Source organism: Acomys russatus, chromosome 29 (genome assembly GCF_903995435.1).
Source record: "Acomys russatus chromosome 29, mAcoRus1.1, whole genome shotgun sequence".
Lineage (NCBI taxonomy): Eukaryota > Metazoa > Chordata > Mammalia > Rodentia > Muridae > Acomys > Acomys russatus.
In genome coordinates, this window is record NC_067165.1 from 5636788 (window position 1) to 5658662 (window position 21875).

The 21875-nt window shown below is 51.2% G+C and overlaps 1 protein-coding gene across 1 annotated transcript; it reads left to right on the forward strand.

Moving 5' to 3' along the window:
- Positions 1-1895: 1895 nt before the first annotated feature.
- Cdcp2 (CUB domain containing protein 2) lies at positions 1896-19822 on the forward strand. Its single transcript, XM_051171636.1, has 7 exons — positions 1896-1974; positions 8228-8575; positions 11770-12105; positions 13467-13820; positions 15985-16163; positions 19102-19432; positions 19491-19822. Exons 1-6 carry the CDS (start codon positions 1896-1898, stop codon positions 19426-19428), a joined length of 1623 nt encoding a protein of 540 aa, XP_051027593.1. The 3' UTR covers positions 19429-19432; positions 19491-19822.
- Positions 19823-21875: the final 2053 nt, after the last annotated feature.

Below are 21875 nucleotides of genomic sequence, written 5' to 3' on the forward strand. Positions count from 1 at the left end.
GAAGGAAGCTGGGCCTCAGATAGGGTGTCTCTCTTTCACAGATCCCCTCAGGCAGGCAGTAGGGCAGCCAGGACTGACTTCAGCCAATCAGAAGCCAGAGCCTATGCTCTTCCCTTACTGGCCTAGGGCAGGCCCTGCACAGACACAGAGATTAAGAACTTGTGGTAGAGGGGCTGAGGAGGTGTGGTAAACTGATTTCCACACACACGTGAGCACTCATATTAAAAAAGAAAGAAAAAAAGAAAAAAAAACCAAGCATGGATTTTATTTCTTGTTTCTTGTTTTTTTGTTTTTGTGTTTTACGACAGCACTTGCGGTTTCAGCACCAGGGAGGTAGAGGCAGCTGGACCCCTGGGGCTCACTGGGAAACTCTAGATTCAATAAGAGACTCTTTCATAAATGCAGGTGGATGGATGGGGTGGGGGGAGCAGGAGAGAAAGATGAGGTGAGTTTGCCCTTTTTATTTTCTGGGCAGCTGGCCCATCTAGTGGCAGGCAGGCAATGATGTCATAGGTTGCTAGGCAGACTGGGGGCAGTATGCTAACTGTTCCTGGGGAACAGCACTCAAGGTTGGGGTGTGTGTGTGTGTGTGTGTGTGTGTGTGTGAGAGAGAGAGAGACAGACAGACAGACAGACAGACAGACACAGAGAGGCAGAGACAGAGACAGAGAAGCAAGCACACAAGAAAGATAAAAACAGAAACTTAGAAAAGAGCGTGTAGTGAGCTGACTCAAAGGGAAAGATTCCTAGAGAAAAAAAAGATCCCATTTCCTGCTGGCCACAGCCCTCTCTTCAGGGCACTTGCCCAGCCCACAGCACAGGGTCTGGACAGAGCAAAGTGTAGATGAGGCTAGTGGACCAGTGAGGGCACGTCTGCTGTTCTCACCATACCACAGGCCGTGAGCCATGTCTATCATTAGAAGACTCACAGCAGAAGTCCAAAGTGCTGATTTTGCTCTTCCTGATGCAGTCTTCCTTGTAAAAACTGTCTCCTCTCACCAGCCGTCCACTTGCAGATTGGAAGGAAGCCTGTGGCGTCTGCCCCACAAACAGTCGGCACCTTTTGGCTCCCTGTGCAGTGGGGGATGGGGAAGGACAGGAACCACACCTGCAGTGCTTACTGCATTTGTCAACACATGTGATCTCATGTCTTTATTCTCAGTAGCCCCAGAGGCAGGGCAGAATGGCTGTGCTGCTTAGATCAGAAGGCCAAGAGCCACGGGAGTGAAATGATTTGTTTAAGATCATCTAGCCAGCCGGGCACGGGTGGTGCATGGCTTTAATCCCAGCACTCAGGAGGCTGAGGCAGGCAGATCAGGGTGAGTTTGAGGCCAGCCTGTTTCCACAAAGTGAGTCCAAACCAGCCTAGGCTACACAGAGAAACCCTGTCTCAGGGGGAAAAACAATCACTTGGCCAGTGGGGTGCAATGGTGCATACCTATAAAATCCCAACACCCAAGGAGGCAGAGGTAGATGGATCTCTGTGAGTTCAAAGCCAGTCTGGTCTTCAAAGCGAGTCCAGGATAGCTGAGGTTATACAGAGAGAAAGAGAGAGAGAGCATAAAAGATCACCTGACCAGCCGGAGTCTGAACTGGCCCTGGAATTTAGGCCTTTTGTCCACCACCCAGGAGCAGGCCCACCCTGCTCTTCTTCCAGATGCAGGGTGGCCATTGCCGTTCTCAGTATGTGTCAACCTGCTGACACAAGATCCGTCACCTCAGTGAGGAGTGAAGGAAGCACCTGGGATCAGCTTACTAATTCAAGGGCCCGATGAATTATTCACATCACCATTTACTTGGGGGGCCCTTCTGGCCTCACCTCTCTTTCCCCTCTCAGACCCTTGGATCCTGACCCCTGAACTCAGCCTCGGTAGGGGGATCCCCCTGGTGAGGAGATGCTGGCTGAGCTGGGGGCCTGCCTATTGCTGGCAGCGGTACTGCTGGACTCACGCCCTGGGACCCAAGCCATGGAAGGTAGGTGATCTGGCAGCTCACAGCTGGGAGGAGGAAGGAGGGTGCAGAGGAACCAGGGCCTCGGGAAGCTCAAGTCAGAAAGCAAGACCCCCACCCCCCTCATTTGGGGACCTGGCTGGGTTGGGTGTGTGCTTGCTCCTGAGAAATGGAGGGCGGCACTGAGCGAGGCCTGCTCTCAGCTTCACATACAAAGGAGTATTTAATCAGCAGGAGGAAGTCCCGGGTGACAACTGGCCCTTTTTTCTAGCCGAAGAAATTCAAGGCTCAAGGGCCCAGGTTCAGGGCCACGCAGTTGCCGGTGCTGCCCATGAAGGGAATGGCTCTGAGGTGTGGAAGGCTCACAGTGGGAAGGCCCCTCTGTTCTGGGAGCCTGCTGTACTTCCCACTGCAGCCAGCGGTGCCAAGTTCTTCACTGTGCCATTCGGTGCTCCTGGCGTGCTGGCTCCAGTGTGTCTGTGTCCTTTGCTGGGAACCCCAACTCTTCCTCAGAATGCCCCCACTGTCCCTCTGCCTGGGGAGAAGTTCTTTCCTGGAATCTCCTGGAAGAATCTTGTTTCTCTTTTTACAATACTTTCTCAATTACATTTACTGTGTGTGTAGAGGGTGCATGCACATGGCCGTGCTGCAGCACACTCGTTGGAGGTCGGAGGACAAGCTGTTGGGAGGTGGTTCTCTCTGTCCACCGTGTGTGCTGGGGGATTATTTTCAAGTGGCCAGGCTAGGTGGCAAGAGGCTTTAGCCACTGAGCCAATGTCTAGTCACAGTCTCCTTTCCTCTTTTGTTCACCCTTAAAGTCTAAGTCCTGCCACTTCCTCAATAAAGCCCTCCTCATACTCTGTTGGGCTCGGACGCTCCCAGAGCTCCTCCCCCACCCCCACCCCCCAGGATGTGATCCTAGGAGCTTTGTGTCACTCTGATCCTGCGGTGTCATTTATAAAGCTTGTGAAATCATTCCGCCATTCTGCAATGTGTGAACTTGTGTGTGTGTGTGTGTGTGTGTGTGTGTGTGTGTGTATACATCAGCAAGTAGCCCCTTATAACCTGTCTTCCTCAAGCTCAACTAGCAGCCAAGAGAGAAGATGTGGCTTGCCAGTCACTCTACTGCAGAAATGGATTGGGCACCTCAGGGTCTAAGCCCATGGCTGCGTGGCGGGAGAGGGTTTTTTTTTTTTTGAGGGGCGGGGAGGGATGTTTTTGTTTTCTTTTGGTTTGATTTGGTTTTTCGATTTTTCCAGACAGAGTTAGCCCTGGCTATTCTGAACTCACTTTGTAGACCAGGCTGGCCTTGAACTCTCAGAGATTTGCCTGCCTCTTCCCCCACCCCCTCGAGTGCTGGGGTTAAAGGCATGTGGCACCCCTCCCAGCTTAGTTCTGTTTTACTAACGTCTAATGCTTGGGTGGTTTGGTGTGATCCTGAGGGTTAGTGTGCCTGGCTGGATGTTGATAGGCAAGATGTCCACTTGTGCTGGTGCCCAGGGCCACCTAGGCCACAGGAGTTCCACTCTGACACATGTATGGTCAGCATTGGGGGAAGAACAAGAGTGGACACTGGAAAATAGGTCCCTCTATCTTCTTGCCATAAGACTATGAATCAGACACCATTCCTGGCACCAGCCTGCCCAGACAGGGAACAAATCATGTGACCTGGCCCCTGCACGGCCCTTGCAGTGTCTCCATCTTCCTGTCACTTGTAGCACTGCGTAAGCACAAGGGTAGCACCCTACTTCCCAGGTGCATGGCTGAAGTCCACAGAGGCTAGGTGATGGAGTCCTACACCCCCCATCTTTACCAGTAAGTGCAATCTTTCTTCCCACTCTGCACATGTCACCTCCTCTGTGGGTCTCACCCCTCCCTAATGCCGCTGCCCCCATACCCCCATGCCTTGCCTGACTCTCTCAGTTCTGTGAGCTTGCCTGGATGGGGTGCTCAGTGCAAATCAGCACAGACCTTCGGTGTGCTATGTCTTTCTCCCAGGGACTTTTTTGAGGGTTCTTTTGGCTGCAAGTGACAGGACCCAAGCAGACACACTTAGACCGGAAGGTTCCTTGGGCTCTGTAACGGGGGTGAGGGGGTGGGGGTGGGGGAGCAGAGCTGATCCTGAGGCAGGCAGGGTCTCTTGACCCAGGGCCATTTATTTTTCCATGTGGCTCCTGCCATGTGTGGATAGTTTTTCACAGCCCTGAACTTGGACCCCCAGTGCTCCCACTGCCAGCCTAGGGACCAAGGAGGAAGAGACCCCCCCACCCCCGCCCAGGCATTCTGAGAAGAGCTGGAGCCTGGCCTGGAACAATTACTCTCCCCCACAGGTCAGATTTATCATAGGAGCCCAAAGCAGTGTCTGAAACAGGAGGCCCTGGGTCCCACAAGTCAGAAGAGAGGATGCCCCCTCACCATTTACTGTTGAAGCACTGGGATTGTTTAATCTCACAGAAGTTTCTTCATCCCTGGCTTGGCCGAATGGAGCCTCATGATGCTGTTAAGAATGTAGCCGGGAGGTGGTGGCACACGCCTTTAATCCCAGCACTCGGGAGGCAGAGGCAGGCGGATTGCTGTGAGTTCAAGGCCAGCCTGGTCTACAAAGTGAGTCCAGGACAGCCAAGGCTACACAGAGAAACCCTGTCTCAAAAAACAAAAACCAAAAAACAAAAAAACAAAAAAGAAGAATGAGGAGGAGGAGGAGGGGGGGAGGAGGAGGAGGAGGAAGAGGAAGAAGAAGAAGAAGAAGAAGAAGAAGAAGAAGAAGAAGAAGAAGAAGAAGAAGAAGAAGAAGAATGATGTTCCTAAGCCAGGTGGTGGCCCACGGCTGTAATCTCAGCACTTGGGAGGCAGAGGCAGGCAGATCTCTGGGTTCAAGGCCAGCCTGGTCTACAGAGTGAGTTCCAGGACAGCTAGGTCTACACAGAGAAACCCTGTCTCAAAAAAACAAAACAAAACAAAAAAACCCCAAAAACAAAACAAAACAAAACAAAAACAATACAAAACAAAAAAAAAAGGAAAAAGACTGTTCCTGGGGCTGGCAAGAAGGCTCAGTAGTTAAGAGCACTGGCTGCGCTTCCAGGGAGCTGACTCTGTCCCCAGTACCCATGTCATCAGGTGGCTCACAAGTCCTGGTTACTCTAGTTCAAGGGGCGTCCGACACCTCTGGCCTCCATGGGCACCTACACTCATGTGCACACTCCCATAGAGACTCATGTAAACACACATAATTTAAAACAAAAATAAATACTTAAAAAAAAGAATGATTTTCCTTTGTGGGGCCAGTCAGAGGCCTTGGCAACTAAAAACACTTGTCTCAAGAGTTTGATGGCCTGAGTTTGATCCTTAGAAGCCACGTACACCTATCCAGAGTTTCCACATGGTGCCGTGGCATTTCCCCCACCCCCACGGTGCACACACATGTGTGAACACATAGTAATAAATAAAATTTACATTTTAAATACTTATTTTTGTCTTATGTGTGTGGGTAGTTTGCCCGTGTGTATGTCTGTGTACCCTTAGTATGCCTGGTGCCTGTGGAGGCCAGGAGGAAGGTGTCAGATCCCCAACAACTAGAGTTATAGACCGTTGTGAGCTGCCATGTAGATTCTGGGAATCAAACTGATTCCTAACCACTGAGCCATCTCTCCAGCTGCAAAACTAATTTTTTTTTCATTATTTTATTTTTTCCCTTTTTTTAAAATTAATTTATTCTTGTTACATCTCAATGTTTATCCCATCCCTTGTATCCTCCCATTCCTCCTCCCCCTCACCCGCTGCAAAACTAATTTTTAAAGTTTCTTTTTTTTTTTTTTTTAAAGATTTATTTATTATGTACACATTGTTCTGTCTGCATGTACACCTGCAGGCCAGAAGAGGGCACCACATCACATCACAGATGGTTGTGAGCCACCATGTGGTTTCTGGGGATTGAACTCAGGACCTTTGGAAGAGCAGGCGGTGCTCTTATCCACTGAGCCATCTCTCCAGCCCTTTTAAAGTTTCTTTAGTGTTCCTTTATAAGCTGGGGTGGTAGCTTGGTTAGTAAAGTGCTTGCCATGCAAGCAAGAGGACCTGAGTTCAAGATCCAGAGGCCATGGGATAGGTCATGCTTGCAATCCCAGGGCTGGGAAGGTGGGAACAAGCAGATCCCAGGGGCACGGGGCAGACAGCCGAGCCTACTTGGTGAGCTCTAGGCCAATAAGAGAACTTGTCTCAAAACACAAGATGGATAGCCTCTAAGGAACATCTAAAGTTAAACTCTGGCCTCACATGCACACTTGTGCAGACACACGCACACACATACACACGCGGTCCTTTAGCTGGATGCAGTGGTACAGGCTGCAATCCCAGCACTCGGGAACCAACACAGGAGCATCCAAAGTAATTTTGAAGCCAGACTGGTCTACATAGTGAGTTCCAGGCTAACCAGAGCTGCATAGAAAAACTCTGACTCAAAACAGAAAACATGCATTTGTTTGATTGTGTCTTGTTTCTTTTTTAATGTAGGGGGTCGTGTGGTACATGTAGTCCTAGACACTGGGGAGGCTGAGGCAGAAGAATCACTTGAGTCCAGGAGTACATACACAAATACAGACAGACAGACAGACAGACAGACAGACAGACAGACACGCGCGCACACACACACACACACACACACACACACACACACACACACACACACACACACACACACACACACGCACTTCTCATTCTAGCATCCAGAAGGATGAGGCAAAAGGATCTGCAGTTCAAAGGTAGCCTGGACTATATAGCTAAGACTTTACCTCAAAAAAAAAAACAAAAACAAAAACAAAAAAAAAACAAAAACAAAAAAACCCAAACTAAGTGATGGTATATGCATTTCAAATTGTATAGCAGTCTACCATATGAAGTTCCATCTTGGCTTATTTTTTATTTATTAAATCTGTTCTTTGGCGTGTTCAAACCCACAAGCACACCTCCTGATTGCTTCACCTGCCCTCCCTCGTTTCCCTCCTGTCTCTGTCAACTCTGTTGCTTGTTACTATAGTTGTTGCTCTTATGTTTTTGGGTCATGGTTATTGTCTGTAGCTCAGGCTTGCCTAAAATTTACCATCCTCTTGCCCCAGCCTCCTGAATACTTCCCTTACAGGTGTGTGCTACTATTCTAGACTTGGATCTTTTTAATGATGTTTTTCAGACATTTGCACCAGGTGTACTGGCCCACACTTATAATCTCAGCATTTGAAACTGGTCTGAGGCTACTCAGTGTCACCCTGCTGTTAAAACCAAAGCAAAATTTACCTGTTTTCCAGAAGCTTAACAACACTGAGTGAGCTTCGCAGAGCATACCTGTGTGGCCGACGAGCTAGGTTTTCCCTCTGGTCAAACTTTTCCTTGGTGGTACAGCAGACATTAATGGTGCTATCTAATCTAGTATTTCATTAAAGGTTGTCAAATCAAGCCAGGCATGGTTGTGCACACCTTTAATCCCAGCACTCGGGAGGCAGGCAGAGAAACCGTGTCTGGAAAAACCAAAAAAAAAAAAAAAAAAAAAAAAAAAAAAGGCCTGGTGGTGCACACCTTTAATCCCAGCACTGGACAGACAGAGGCAGTTCGATCGCGATGAGTTCAAAGCTGGCCTGACCTACAAAGCAAGTCCAGGACAGCCAAGGCTACACAGAGAAACCCCGTCTCAAAAAAACATTAAAAAGAAAATGTTGTCAAATCGGCTTTTCTAACAGCCTTTCATTGTTTCCTTTTAAAAGTACTTACTATTTTCTATTTATTTACTATGTGTATTTATTTTTGAGATAGGTTCTCTGTGTAGCCCAGGTTAGCCCCAAACTTACTATGTAGCCCAGACTGTTCCTGGACTCCCAGAGATCTGTCTGCCTCTGCCTCCCTAATGCTGGGGTTCAGGGTGTGTGTCACCACACCTGGCTTCACTTGCTTTGTGGTTATTCCCGGACCTTATGACTCTCCTGTCTGTTTCACATTCTATTTATATTTACTGTCCTCCCACCGAAACACGCATGCTCTGAGAGCAAGGTGGCAATCCCTGCTGTCCTTGCACTGGGTGCTGCCCAGGGCTCAAACAATATTTGTTGAGTGACTAGAAAAAATGCTTCTCCAGTGTCTGAAAGATGTCTGCATGCTTGAGCGAGCTCAGGCATGCATCCAGAGTGACTTGAGACCCTGTCCTGTTTTATTTTCACCCTCAAGGACCTAGGCTTCTCTCCTGTAGCCAAGACCCCCAGAGCCACCTCTGAGCCACCCTCTTCTCTTGCCTCAGGTGTCAAGTGTGGGGGTGTGCTCTCAGCGCCATCTGGAAACTTCTCCAGTCCCAACTTCCCAAGCCTGTACCCGTACAACACAGAGTGCAGCTGGCTGATCGTGGTGGCCGAGGGGTCCTCAGTGCTGCTCAGCTTCCACGCCTTTGACCTGGAGTACCATGACACCTGCGACTTTGACTTCCTGGAAATCTACAACGGGGCCTCCGGGGACAAGGGAAATCTACTGGGCAGATTCTGCGGCCAGGTGCCCCCACCGCCCTTCACCTCCTCCTGGCATGTCATGTCGGTCGTTTTCCACTCAGACAAGCACGTGGCTAGCCGAGGCTTTTCTGCAGGCTACCAGAAAGGTCAGGGGGCCCTCGGCAGAAAGGTTGACCCCAACTGCAGCCAGGAGGGAAGCCGGGCACAGGGGAGGTCCTCCACTCACACAGTCTCTGAGGACAAAGGTGGCTTCCTTCTCCCTTGGTGTGGCATCAGGCCACAGGAGGATCCCAGCTGTTTTTCCTGCTGTTGATGTCCTGTGGCCTCTGCCTCTCCCCTGCCTGGACCCAGGGCATCGGGGGCCGGGGGGGGGGGGCTGTGTGTGCCAACTTGCTTCCTTCTCTCACCGTGCATCCCTCACCGTGCATCCCTCACCGTGCATCCCTCACTGTGCATCCCTCACCAGGGCTTCTTCCTTGCTGACTTCTCCCAGCAGGCCTAGCCCCAGCCTCCTGAGGTGGAGCCCCGCCCTGCTCTTCACCTTTCTCCCTGCCTCCTCCCTCCCATCTTTGAGCTCTTGTGCACACACCCAAAAGTTCTCCCCAGGACAAGATCAGATGCCTCCGTGTCAGCCCAAGCAAGACTGCCACATTGCCCATATCCACAGGTCCACCCCCACTTCCGCACTAGGGAGGACAGCTGCCCCTGCTGAGTTTAGAAGCACAGACTGTGGGGTGTTAAGACACAAGAGCAAGTGGTAGCATATGCCTTTAATTCCAGCACTCAGGAGGCAGAGGCAGGCGGATTGCTGTGAGTTCGAGGCCAGGCTGGTCTACAAAGCAAGTCCAGGATACCCCAGACTACACAGAGAAACCTTGTCTTGAAAAGAAAAACAAAACCAAAAACAAACAAAAAACAAAAAGACACAAGAGCAAGAGGGCTGATCTGACTCAATCATGAGGACCTTAAATCTGGGGAGGTCCTAGGACGTTAAATCCTGACACCACATGCAGTGCTTTCCAGCATTTTTACAAACAGGAATAGCAGATCACAGACAGAGCTGTCTTGTTAATCTTTGAGATGTAAAAAGATAAAGGTAGTATTTTAATGATATGCATTTATTCCACAAGTTCACAATTGTGTGCATCCGTGCATGTGTGTGTGTATGCGTGTGTGTGTGTGTGTGTGTGTGTGTGTGTGTGTCCATCCATCCTCCCGGGGCTCTCTAATTAGCCTAGAATGGCTGCTGGCCTGTGAGCCCCAGTGATCAACCTGTCTCTACCTCCCCAGCCCTAAGGTTACAAGTTCGAGCCACAATGCCTGACTTTTGTGGGGATTCAGGTCCTTATGCTGCTCAGCAAACACTTTAACAGCCAACTTATTGTTCTGGCCCCAGGCTCACATTTCCAACATCCACTCTTGAAAAGCCAGTCACTGAGGGCTGGAGAGATGGCTCAGAGGTTAAGAGCCCTGACTACTTTTCCAAAAGTCCTGAGTTCAATTCCCAGCAACCACATGGTGGCTCACAACCATCTATAATGAAATCTGGTGCCCTCTTCTGGCCTGCCAGTATATATGCAGGCAGAACACTGTATACATAATAATAAATAAATCTTTAAAAAGGAAAGAAAGAAAGAAAGAAAGAAAGAAAGAAAGAAAGAAAGAAAAGCCAGTCACTGTGAAACAGTGAATATTGATGGACCTCACTGAGCTAAACATTTATGTATAAGATGTGTAGCTTTGTATTCTGTCTTTTGTTTTGTTTTTTTGTTTTTTGTTTTTGTTTTTCGAGACAGAGTCTCTGTGTTAGCCTTGGCTGTCCTGGACTCACTTTGTAGACCAGGCTGGCCTCGAACTCACAGTGATCCACCTGCCTCTGCCTCCTGAGTGCTGGGATTAAAGGCGTGCGCCACCACACCTGGCTTTCTGTCTTTTATTACACTAAAAGGTAGGTGGGCTGGGAGATTGCTCTGTGGGTAAGTGGCTTTTGGACCCCCAGCATCCACAAGAGATGCCAGGCATGGCTATGTACATCTGTGACCCTGGTGCTGAGGCTGAAAATTAACAAGCTTTGGGTTCAGAGAGAGACACACCTCAAGGAGACAGCAGAGAGTGACAGAGAGGGATATCTGATGTCCTCTGACCTCCAAACATACATGCACCTGCATGGGCATGAACACCCTCACATACATGTGAACACACACACGTACTGTCCCACACACAGGCACACGCCTGCTCGCTCACTCTCTTTCTCTCTCCGGCACATGTACGGGTGCCCTCACACGCACATGCACGCACACTGGAAATGCAGCATAAGAATGAAGTCTGAGGGCTGGAGGGATGGCTCAGTGGTTAAGAGCGCTGCCTGCTCTTCCAAAGGACCCGGGTTCAATTCCCAGCACCCACATAGCGGCTCACAACTGTCTGTAACACCAACATCTGTCACTTCCACACCAATGGACATAAATTAAAAAAAAGAAAAAAAGAATGAAGTTTGAGCATCCATCCACTGAGGTTGTTATCCTGCCGATCTCCATGTCTCTGAGGACTTCGTTTGTGTTTCTTTCTTTTTTTTTTTTTTTAATTGCTGTGATAGAACACCATGCCCAAGACAACTTCTAAAAGAAAATGTTTAATTTAGAGTTCATGGGTTGCAGAGGGTTAGAGTCCATGACCACCAAGGCAGGGAGCACGGCAGCAGGCAGGCAGGCAGGCAGGCATGGCGCTGGAGCAGTGGCGGAGAGCTTACCTCTTGATCTGTAAGCCTGAAGCAGAGCGTTAGCCACCTGGAAATGGCATGGCCTTTTGAAAGCTCAAAGCCTGCCCCCAAGCAAAGCACTTCCTCCAACAAGGCCACATCTCCTGATCCTTCCCAAACAGTCTCCCCCGAAACTGGAGAGAAAATATTCAAATATATGAGCCTATGGAGGAGGGCATTTTCCTTCAAACCATCACATAGTTAGTGGATAACTTCCTATCCCGCATGCTGCTGCAATGACATTCCTGCAATGACATCGCTCAGATGTATGCTTTGCTCCAGCCTCAGAACTCCCTAGTGGGGTTCAGCAGCCCCCCTTAAGCACACACTTCCCCATCTCATCTTATCCCCTTACTCCCACCTGGGGATTCTAGACCTCCAAATAAACCTCTTGTATTCAGATCTTTTATCTCTGGGCCTACCTGGCTGAGCTCAGGCTAGACAGATAAATTACTTGACCTCTCACTGCAGAAGGTGAGTGAGATCTGAGGGTGCCATGCCTGAGTGCTTGTGAAGTAGCATTTTGGGGTGCCTGGTCCCCCCCCCCAGAGAAGAGGTCATCTCAAATGGGCTCCCTTGCAGATGTGTGCGGTGGTGTCCTGACCGGCCTGTCAGGGGTCCTCAGCAGCCCCGACTACCCCAACAACTATCCCAACGATGTGGAGTGCCACTGGCTGATCCGTGCCTCGGGACCTGCCGCTGTCAAGCTGGTGTTCGTGGACTTCCAGGTTGAGGACAGCAATGAGTGCACGTATGACTACGTGGCTGTGCTTGGAGTGCCTGGCCCCGCCCACGGGCACCACTACTGTGGCCGCACCAGACCCCCCACCCTCGTGTCCCTGAGCCACGAGTTGCAGGTGGTCTTCAAGTCTGACTTCAACATTGGAGGCCGGGGCTTCAAGGCCCACTACTTCTCAGGTAGGAGGGGCCAAGGCGATGCCGACCCCTGTGTCTGTGAACTCCTGTCCACTGCTTTGTTTGGGGCTTCGGTTGATGCTTCCTTGTGTCCAGGGTTTGAATTTGCTGCACTGCATCTGGAATGATCTAACGCACCCTTCTAGGCCAGCGTCAAGGCCTAAGGCCCTTTCTAAGACCTTTTGCTCAGGTGGGATATCAGTCCCTTCTAACCACCTTAGTTAGAGCAGGGGTTCTCAACCTGTGGGTCATGACTCCTTAGGTGTTGAATGATCCATTTTCACAGGGGTTGTAGAGCAGATATTCTGCACGTCAGATTTTTACATTATGATTTATAACAGTACGGAAATTACAGTTCTGAACTATCAATGAAAATAATGTTATGGTTGGGGGAGGACAAGTCACCACAAAGGAACCATATAAAAGGGTCACAGCATTAGGAAGGTTGAGAACCACTTAGAGAATTCCTTCACACTCTCATCTGCCACCTGCCCCTTCTGTCCATCCCCCTGCCTGTTGCCCTGCTAGCTCCTTAGCCTTGTGCCTGGAATGCACTACATGTGCCATGTGCACAGGAAAATGGGTGCACTTCAGAGACTCCACAGCCCATTGGGGAAGATGGGTAACACCGTGATGAGCTACTGTCATGACTGATCACAGGTAGAATCATGGGGGACTTCCTGGAGGAGGAATTGAGCAGAGCCTTGAAGAAATCAGCCAAGGGACATGAGCGGTATGTGCCAAAAGCACAGAGGGCGGAAGGCTGATGGCTGAGAGCAAGGCTGGTATGTAGGCAGAACATTAGCTCTCTATACCTGAGAGAGAAGGATATGTGAGGCACAGGGGAAAGGCTCACCCTGGCTCACAGTGTCAGAGGTCCAGGGAGTGTCAGCCTGTGGTCTCTGGGCCTGTGGTGAGGCAGAGAAAATGGGAGGGAGCAAAGAGGGGAACAAAAGCTGCTCCCTCATGACAGCCAGGAAGCAGAGACAGAAAAAGAAAAGGATTGGGGCCCTAGTGCCCGTTTTGAGGGCATTCCCTCAGTGAGCCAACTTCCTGCCAGTTGGCCGCACCCCCTAAGGGCTCTGCCACCTCCCAGTGGCACCTCAGGCTGGAGACTTTATTTATGTATCATTTATTATGTGTGTGACTTTTTTTTTTTTAAGATTTATTATTTGTATGGTATTCTGTCTGCATGTGTGTCTGCGCACCAGAAGAGGGCACCAAATTTCATTATAGTGGGTTGTGAGCCACCATGTGGTTGCTGGGAATTGAACTCAGGACCTTTAGAAGAACAGACAGTGCTCTTAACCTCTGAGCGACCTCTCCAGCCCGCTCCTGCGTGACTCTTACTTCTTCCTCCCCAGGAGAATGCCAGGAGGTATTCACAGCTGTGCGTGGAAACTTCTCCAGCCCACAGTACCCTGGCTCCTACCCCAACAATATCCGGTGCCACTGGACCATCCGCCTGCCCCCCGGCTACCGGGTCAGGGTGTTCATCCTGGACCTAGGCTTGGAGGAGCCCAACAGCCTGACCAGAACCTGTGATTTTGACCATCTGGCGGCCTTTGACGGGGCCAGTGAAGAGGCACAGCTCCTGGGGAAGTGGTGTGGTCATCACCTGCCCCCACCTGTCACCTCACGTCACAACCAGCTGCTGCTTCTCCTCCACACTGACCGAAGCACCTCTGGCAGAGGCTTCTCTGTGGCCTACATTGGAGGTCAGCTGGGTTGAGGGTGTGGGTCCTGGGGAGCTCTGTGCCCTCTCTCCTTCCTGGCTTCACTGTGACACAAGCCCTCCATGGTCTCCTCTAGGCCCTACTCAGTCACCTACTCTGAGGACCTTTGAGGTCACTCCGGTGTGGCCCTCGCTTATTTCCACTGCCCTAGAACTGTCTTTTCATAGCTCCTCACTCCATGATTCTTAACTTATTCCCCACCCGTCTCCTTTTCTGGGGGCTCGCTGACTCTTGGATGTTTGATCTGGTAAAGTCACATGATCAGTGTTAAGTGTTAGGTGAAACACTGAGATGCCACTAGTCCTGCCCATATTATCCAGAAGTGCCAACTGGAGAAAGGGCACTTACTTGACCTCACCCAGCTGTGTAGGCACTCTCAATGTTTGGTCTTGGGTCACTCTGTTTTCTTTTCTTTTCTTTGGTGTTTTGTTTCTTTGTTTGTTTGGTTTTGCTTGTTTGTTTGTTTTTCTAGACAGAGTTTCTCTGTGTAACTGCTCTGACTGTCCTGGAGCTCCCTTTGTAGACCAAGTTGGCCTTGAACTCACAGAGATCCTCCTGCCTCTGCCACTACTCCCACCCCCCAAGTCCCAACCCCCAACCCCCACTCCCACCCCAGCCCCCTACCCCAGAGTGCTGGGATTAAAGGCATGCGCCACCACACCCGGCAGGGTCACTGTTTGAAAACAGTCCCATGGCTGTGCTTTTGCTGCAGAGGTGGCTGGGGGAGCTGGTATTGAGGCTTTCCTAACTTTTCTTTGCAACGTGGACTGGGTTGTACAAGACATGGACAAGGAAAATGCTGTAAGAGCAGGTGCCGGCTGGCTTCTGTCCCCGCCCCCGGCCCCGCCCCCGACTCCCCCTGACCTGGAGCATCCCTTTTGGCCTTCAGGTTCTGAGTTTCCCGCCTGTACAGCAGAGACCTGAATTGAAGGTTCTTCAGAGTCCAGCTTGCCTGGCCACTGCTTAGTGATTTAGACCCCACCCCCACCCCCGCCCCCTTTTCTTGCAGCGTCTCTGGAGATGAGGGTGGGGGCGGCTGTCATCCTGGCTCCTGTTCCAGGACCTTCTGTACTCCCCACACAGGTCCCGGTGGGAGCCTAGGGTCAGAACAGGGTACTGACGCTGGACCAGCAGCAGATGGGGCCCAGGCTGTAGGCAGCCTCTCCACGGGGAGGGCAGCCTCGGCATCAATCAGGGGTGACACACAGTTCAGCGCCACCGAGATCATCGTGGGAGACAGCGGACCCATAAATCCCTGCCTGCCCAGACACCCGAGGTTGAAATATGTCTGAGCCATTTCCCGGAGAGGGCTAAGGGATCCAGGCTTCTGCCTGCCAGGTCTCTCTTTTTTTTTTTTTTTTTTTTTTTTCTTCCAGCTAGCTACCAACCCCCACCTGCCTTTGCCTTGCATGCACCCTTGTTCCTGCAGCCCTAGACACTGAGACTTCCGCGCTCTCTCTCACACAGCACAGAGCATGCCGGGGAGCTGACATATAGTAATGAGCAGACTGCTAACTGGGGAACCCCGACTGCCCCACCCACCCACCCAAGTCTGAACAAACTCAGCCAAAACAGGCAGTGTCGATTCTCAGAGATTTGTTTTCAAAACTGAAGGGGCTAGTGGTGTACTCACCATCCAAGGCCATCACAGAGAGGGACAACTGGGGTCCCCTCCCCCACCTGCATCAGAGCCACACACCTCCCCTTTTCTTCTGTCTTTGCTTGATTGTCTTTCATAGCACTCCTGTGTATTTCACACATTCATTCTCCTGTGTAAGCTGTGGTGTGGCTGGCTTTTTCATGTCTGTGTCTGTGTGTACTGCTCAGAGGACTGTATTAACTGCATGATGGGGTGAGCTGCTGGGCGTGTGGCTCAGGGCTGAGTGTTTCATTGTGGTGAAGAGTCAGTCTCCCCTCACTCGCAGGCTCCATCCAGCACGGTCACACTACACGCCCTAAGAGCTCACAAACCCAGGGGCTCAATGGAGCACAGGCACATAAAATATCCCAGGGGAGTCCGGTAGCATATCATTGGCACCTTCCCTCCTCTGGGGTTCTGTTCCGTGTCTGCCGTCCTTCCAGAAGGGCTAGGAGTGATGCAGTCTGACTTAGCCCTAAGGTCTCAGGCTCCCCACTCCTGTTTCAGTGGTGCCCATGAATGTGAGCTGCTCCCGCATGGACTTTCAGATCGTCATCTCTGCCCAGGCACTGGCCCCACTGGAGCGGACCAAAGTTTACCTAGGCAGCCGGAGCTGCGCAGCCCAGGAAGTTGGCAGCAACTTCCGGATCCAAGCCCGCTTTGACACCTGTGGCACGGAGTCTCAGGTAGGGGTAAGAAAGGGAAAGTATACGAGATGGGCTCTGAGCCTCACTGAAGGGCACCTGCTATCCTCAGTTTCCCCTTCTGGCCCTGGTGGTGCACACAGACATGGATGCAGGCTTCCTGGCACCCTTTCCAAAGACCTTTGTGTCAAACGACCCTAAATTTCCTCCCTGCCCCTTTCTTTGTCTGACTGCCCCCAGGGAAACCCTGATCCCTTTCCTATGCATGGCCACTGCTCTCTGCTTGCCCACCCTCCCCAGGCTGATGGTCCCCCCTCCCCTCACCTCCCCACTACATCTTCGGGCTCCACAAACAAATGAGCCTTTCAAGTATGGATCCACCTCCTTCCTAAAGCTGTGGAGCCTGCAAATGAGATTTTTTTTTCTCTCCTTGGATTCTGGAGGCTGTGGACCCTGACTGAGAAGGGTGGGTGGGAGGGGAGCCTGAGAGAGTCTCTGGGCGGTGCCCCAACACCCAGGAGGATCCAGGGAAGGGTCTAGGGAGGAAGGGTGGGAAGTCTTCCCTGTTAGAGTCTGAAACCTGGGCCTTTGCAGTCTGGTATGGCTCAATGTCGCATGCTCTGCCACACACACACACACACACACACACACACACACACACACACACGTATATCCTCACACACCTCTCACCCACAAAGAGTCCCAGAGATGAAATCATGAAGTCCTAGAGCCAGGGATTCAGGAATGCTCAGTTTCCGAGCCCCACCCTGTCTCAGAACATGAGGCCATAGACCACAGAATTAGCCACTTCGAAGGATAAAAGTCCAGACCCTTTAATGTAGGCCATACTAGTCCTCAGCCTCTGAAGGAGCTGCTGTCACCGAGGCATGAGTGACCAAGCACAATCACAGCATCAGGCTGACCTTTCTGCACCTGTCTGAGGACACTGGGCTTAGCCTCGAACTCGCAGCCTTCTAGTCTCATGGGGCTTGCCTTCCTTTCCAAGGCCCCGTGCTCCCCACCCTTGCCACACGCCTCTCACTCCATTCCTCAGCATGTGGATGGCCACCCTCTCTTTGGTTCCCCTCCACCCGCAGCCCCTGCTTTGTTTTGTCCTGTGTCCTGATTGTGTGCCTCAAAATCTCTAAAGTTCCCTTTAGAGAGCAGAGAGCAGGCCAAGCGAGGCACAGGTGCAGAGGCCTAATTGGAGATGTGGCATTCGGGGCCTTTCAGAAGCTGCAGCTTGGAAGAGGCCTTAAAGCCACCTAGTCCGTGAAACTGACATGCCACTCAAACCTTCCCGAGGGGGGCACTTGGTCTTGTGTGATGGGAGTTCCTATTTGCATCTATTTATTTTCTCCAGTATAGGCAGCTTCACAATTCAGACATCATATTCTCAGAAGTGGCAGCCCTGGTTGGGACAATTTGGGCAGCCTGAGGAGTGCAGTGTCTGCTGTGGATGTGGCATGTGTGTGGCAAGCACACTCGTGTCACTGCATCCCCATGAAAAAAATCCCACTTTGCCGGGCGGTGGTGGCGCACGCCTTTAACCCCAGCACTCGGGAGGCAGAGGCAGGTGGATCTCTGTGAGTTCGAGGCCAGCCTGGTCTACAAAGTGAGTCCAGGACAGCCAAGGCTACACAGAGAAACCCTGTCTCGGGAAAAAAAAAATTCCAGTTCTCAGGTGCTGGCCGACATGCGTCATCCACTTAGGGCAACTTGACCCCCTGATTCCTTCATCCCTGAGGTGAAGAGCTGCAATGGGCCAGGCCCCTCACGTCCTGTTTTTCAGGGGCTCCTCAGGGGCTCCTCCCAGATCTAGAGTGGGCAGATCATCTACGGTGGTGGCCTTGGGTGACCAGTGCCTCAACAGTAGGGACCTCCGTTTCATACATCACTGGGAGAAAATCTCCCGAGGGAAGGCCATACAACAGGAGCATAGCTGACAAATAGAGGCAGGGACTTGCTTCTGGGCCTCACTCTGGGTAGATGACTGCCTCTGGGTTTAGCGGTCACAGCTGCCAAGAACGCGGTGAGAACTGACTGACCAGCTACTCTTTGGTTTGAGTGAAGTGTCATGGCTTAGGTGAGAGGTGGGCAGGTCAGGGGAAGACCATAACCTCTGTTGCTCATGTGCTGAGGGTCTCAGACAAAGGATTTAACTAGGCCTGGGTTTCCTCATCTATAACGTGGGAAAGTTGATGGCACCAAGAGGGCTATGAAATGAACTGACACAGTCAACCGGAACCACACAGTAGATAGCTTTTATTTGTTTGCTTCTGAGACAGAGTCTGAGGAAGTCTAGGCTGGCCTCGAATTTAACATGTAATTTAAAATGACCTTGAACTCTGTGTGCTCTTCCTCCTCTAAGGGCTGGATTACAGGCGGCATCACCACCTGTGGCTTAAGTATAGCCAATGTGATCTCAGCTCCATGGTGTTAGTTTTGATTTCTATTTTTGCTTTTGTTTTTGTGCTTTTGCTGGTACTGGGGATTGAACCTGGAGCCTCACACATGCCAGTCAAGTGCTCTGCCCCTAAGCTATGGTGCCCAGCCTAGGTGTTCCTTTGATTTCTACCTTTCATCCACCCCAGCCCCTTGAAGCCCGAGCAAACACTGGCCCATCAAGTCTGATGCCTTTCACACCCTTTTATAATTATTTTAAATTACGTTTGTGGGGTGTGTGTGTGTGTGTGTGTGTGTGTGTGTGTGTGTGTGTGTATGTTGATCAGAGGACAATGTGTGGGAGGTTTTTCCCTTCCACTGTTAGGGTTTCAGTGACCAAAATCAGGTTGTCAGGCTTGGTGGCAAGATTTTTCACCCACTGAGCCAACTTGCTGGTCCTACTGCCCTTTGATAGATGAGGCCTCTGTGGTTAAGGAACCCATGGCTAAGCTATGGAATCAGTCCTATGCATACTTAGAGGAACCAAGAGAGCCTGAGCCTCCTTGGGACTGAGCAAGTATCTGTGACCCCACAGAGAAGAAATAACACCTCTGTGATCGTCAGCGTACTGTACATCGACTTCTCTGCTGCTGGGCGTGGGGACATCCACGAGTACGAGGTGCGCTGTGAGCCGAGGCGCAAGGAGGCCTCTGTCCACCTGCTGTCCGGCTCTGAATGGCTTGGGCCCTACGCTGCCACTGCTGAGCATCTTCAGGAAGCACCACCGGGAGATGAGGCAGAGGTCCCGGAGGTCCCAGAGACCATAGTGGCCCAGGACACCAGTGACATTGTCTTCCTGGGCCTCTGCATCCTGGCTGGAGTCCTTATGATCACCGCCATTGTGGTCCTGATGCTACTGTGAGTAGGTAGGGAGCAGTTTGGGGACCCTCACCACCACTGTGGTCCTGATGCTCCTGTGAGTAGGGAGGGAGCAGTTTGGGGACCCACGCAGGGCAGGGTGGGGCTCGTGGACTTGTTGATGACCGTGGGCACATCGTGTCCCTCTCCAAGCCCCTGCTTCCTAGGGATCACTGCTCTGCCCGGCTCCTCACAGGGCTCCGACCAAAGTGTGCAGGGGTAAGGGCTCTGGAGACTGTGGTGGTCACTGTTATGTTAATTCGAAGGATATTCTGCTATAGAAAGGGATGTTTCCATATGTGTTTATTTTTGTTCTGGTTTGGTTTTTGGTTTTTGGAGACAAGGTTTCTCTGCGTAACAGCTCTGGCTGTCCTGGAACTTGCTCTGTAGTCCAGACTGGCCTTGAACTCATGGAGATCCACCTGCCTCTGCCTCCCAACCATATGTGTTTCTTGTGAGTTTGGATAGGTGGGGGTCACCAGTGGCTGTATGAATGTGACAGGCTCATCTTGTTCTTTACCAACTCGGGGGACAAAGAAGGCACCTCTTAGTGTCTCAGACCTTCATTAATAGGAAGTCTAGTATCTGTGCAGGGCCTCCTCCCTCCTAAATTGACCTAGGTGAAGACCCTCTCTAAAGAACTCCTGCTCTTACTGGGCGTGGTGGCGCATGCCTTTAATCCCAGCACTCGGGAGGCAGAGGCAGGCAGATCGGCTGTGAGTTTGAGGCCAGCCTGGTCTACAAAGCGGCTCCAAGACAGACAAGGATACACAGAGAGACTCTGTCTCAAAAAAAACCTGAAGAAAGAAAGAAATCCTGCTCTGCCCAGGTAGTGGTGGTGCATGCCTTTAATCTCAGCATTTGGGAGGCAGAGGAAGGTGGATCTCTGTGAGTTTGAGGTCAGCCTGGTCTACAGAGTGAGTCCAGGACAACCAAGGCTACACAGAGAAACCCTGTCTTGAAAAACCAAAAACCAAACAAACAAACAAAAAACTCCTGCTCTGCCTCTAGGCACTGGGTAAGAGAACCAATGCAGCTAGTGCCATTATTTTAGCCCCTGCCATGCCATGGAAGATTGACTGTGTGCATCCTAATGGATGCTTGCCCATAGAAGTAGCAATGGCTGCTGGGCCCGGTTCCTATAGATGCTACAGATAGGTTGGGCCACATGCTCAGAGTGAGGCTGGAGTGGAGGAAATGGTTCCTTTTATGTTGGAATTTTTGCTTGAATGCTTTGTGATCCTTGACCAAAACATTGACTGAGGTCCTGTGTGTCTCTGTCCTTGCTCCATCTTGCTCCTGTCATCAGCTCTTCCTCACTCAGAAGATGAGTTCTCTTTGGAGCCTTTTGGTACCTTTTTCTACTCCAGTCCCTCAGAGCTACTCCAGTCCCTCAGAGCTGCTCCAGTCTCTCAGAGCTACTTCAGATCTCTCAGAGCTGCTCCTGTCCCTCAGAGCTGCTCCAGTCTCTCAAAGCTACTCCAGTCCTTCAGAGCTGCTCCAGTCTCTCAGAGCTACTTCAGATCTCTCAGAGCTGCTCCTGTCCCTCAGAGCTGCTCCAGTCTCTCAAAGCTACTCCAGTCCCTCAGAGCTGCTCCAGTCTCTCAGAGCTACTCCAGGTCTCTCAGAGCTGCTCCAGTCCACCCTCATGATGTTTCTATGCTTACATCAGATTAAGGGGCCTTCCTGCCCTTCCCTGTGAGGATCTCTAGGATTAATATGCAAATTAACCCACCCTTCTCCAGAGCTCTACTTGACGGCAAGAAGTGGAACAATCTTGTTAATGAAAAATAAACAAACGATGCATTTATAATCTACTGCTTGTCCCTGCTCACTTTTACAGCATAATGATCGTTCAAGGGGTCCTGCTACAATAACTGGGATCTCCAAACTCACCCTGCTGACCGCTGGGATCAGGTTGAAGAGATGGAAGTCCCATTCCAGCACAGTCCATTCAGCAACCCATGGAGCATGCACTAGGGCCCAGCTTCTGTCTGTGCGAGGCAGCTGCAGCAGCACACAGCAGCACACAGGAGCACACAGCAGCGTACACCAGCACACAGCAGTGTACAGAAGCACACAGGAGCACACAGCAGCACACAGCAGCGTACAGCAGCACACAGCAGTGTACAGCAGCGCACAGGAAGATGGCATTCCTGCCTTTGAGATGTGTCTAGGGTGGCCCAAGCAGAGCCGGGCAGCAGGGGGCAGACCAGCTGGGACCATGAAGAAAAGGCAGAGAGCGAAGAACCCTGGGAGGAAGAAATGAGCTAAGTGGAGGAGAGCGAGTAGCCTGGACACTGAGAGTCAAACCAGTTCAAGTTCAAGGTCTTCAGCTTGTTCTCATCTTGCGGAGGGCGTGACGATACGCTGGATTAGGGAAGTCAGTTGGCCTAGGTGTTCCTGCAGGGGAGTCCTCGATCGACCCTGGGGTGTCTGAACACAGCCTTT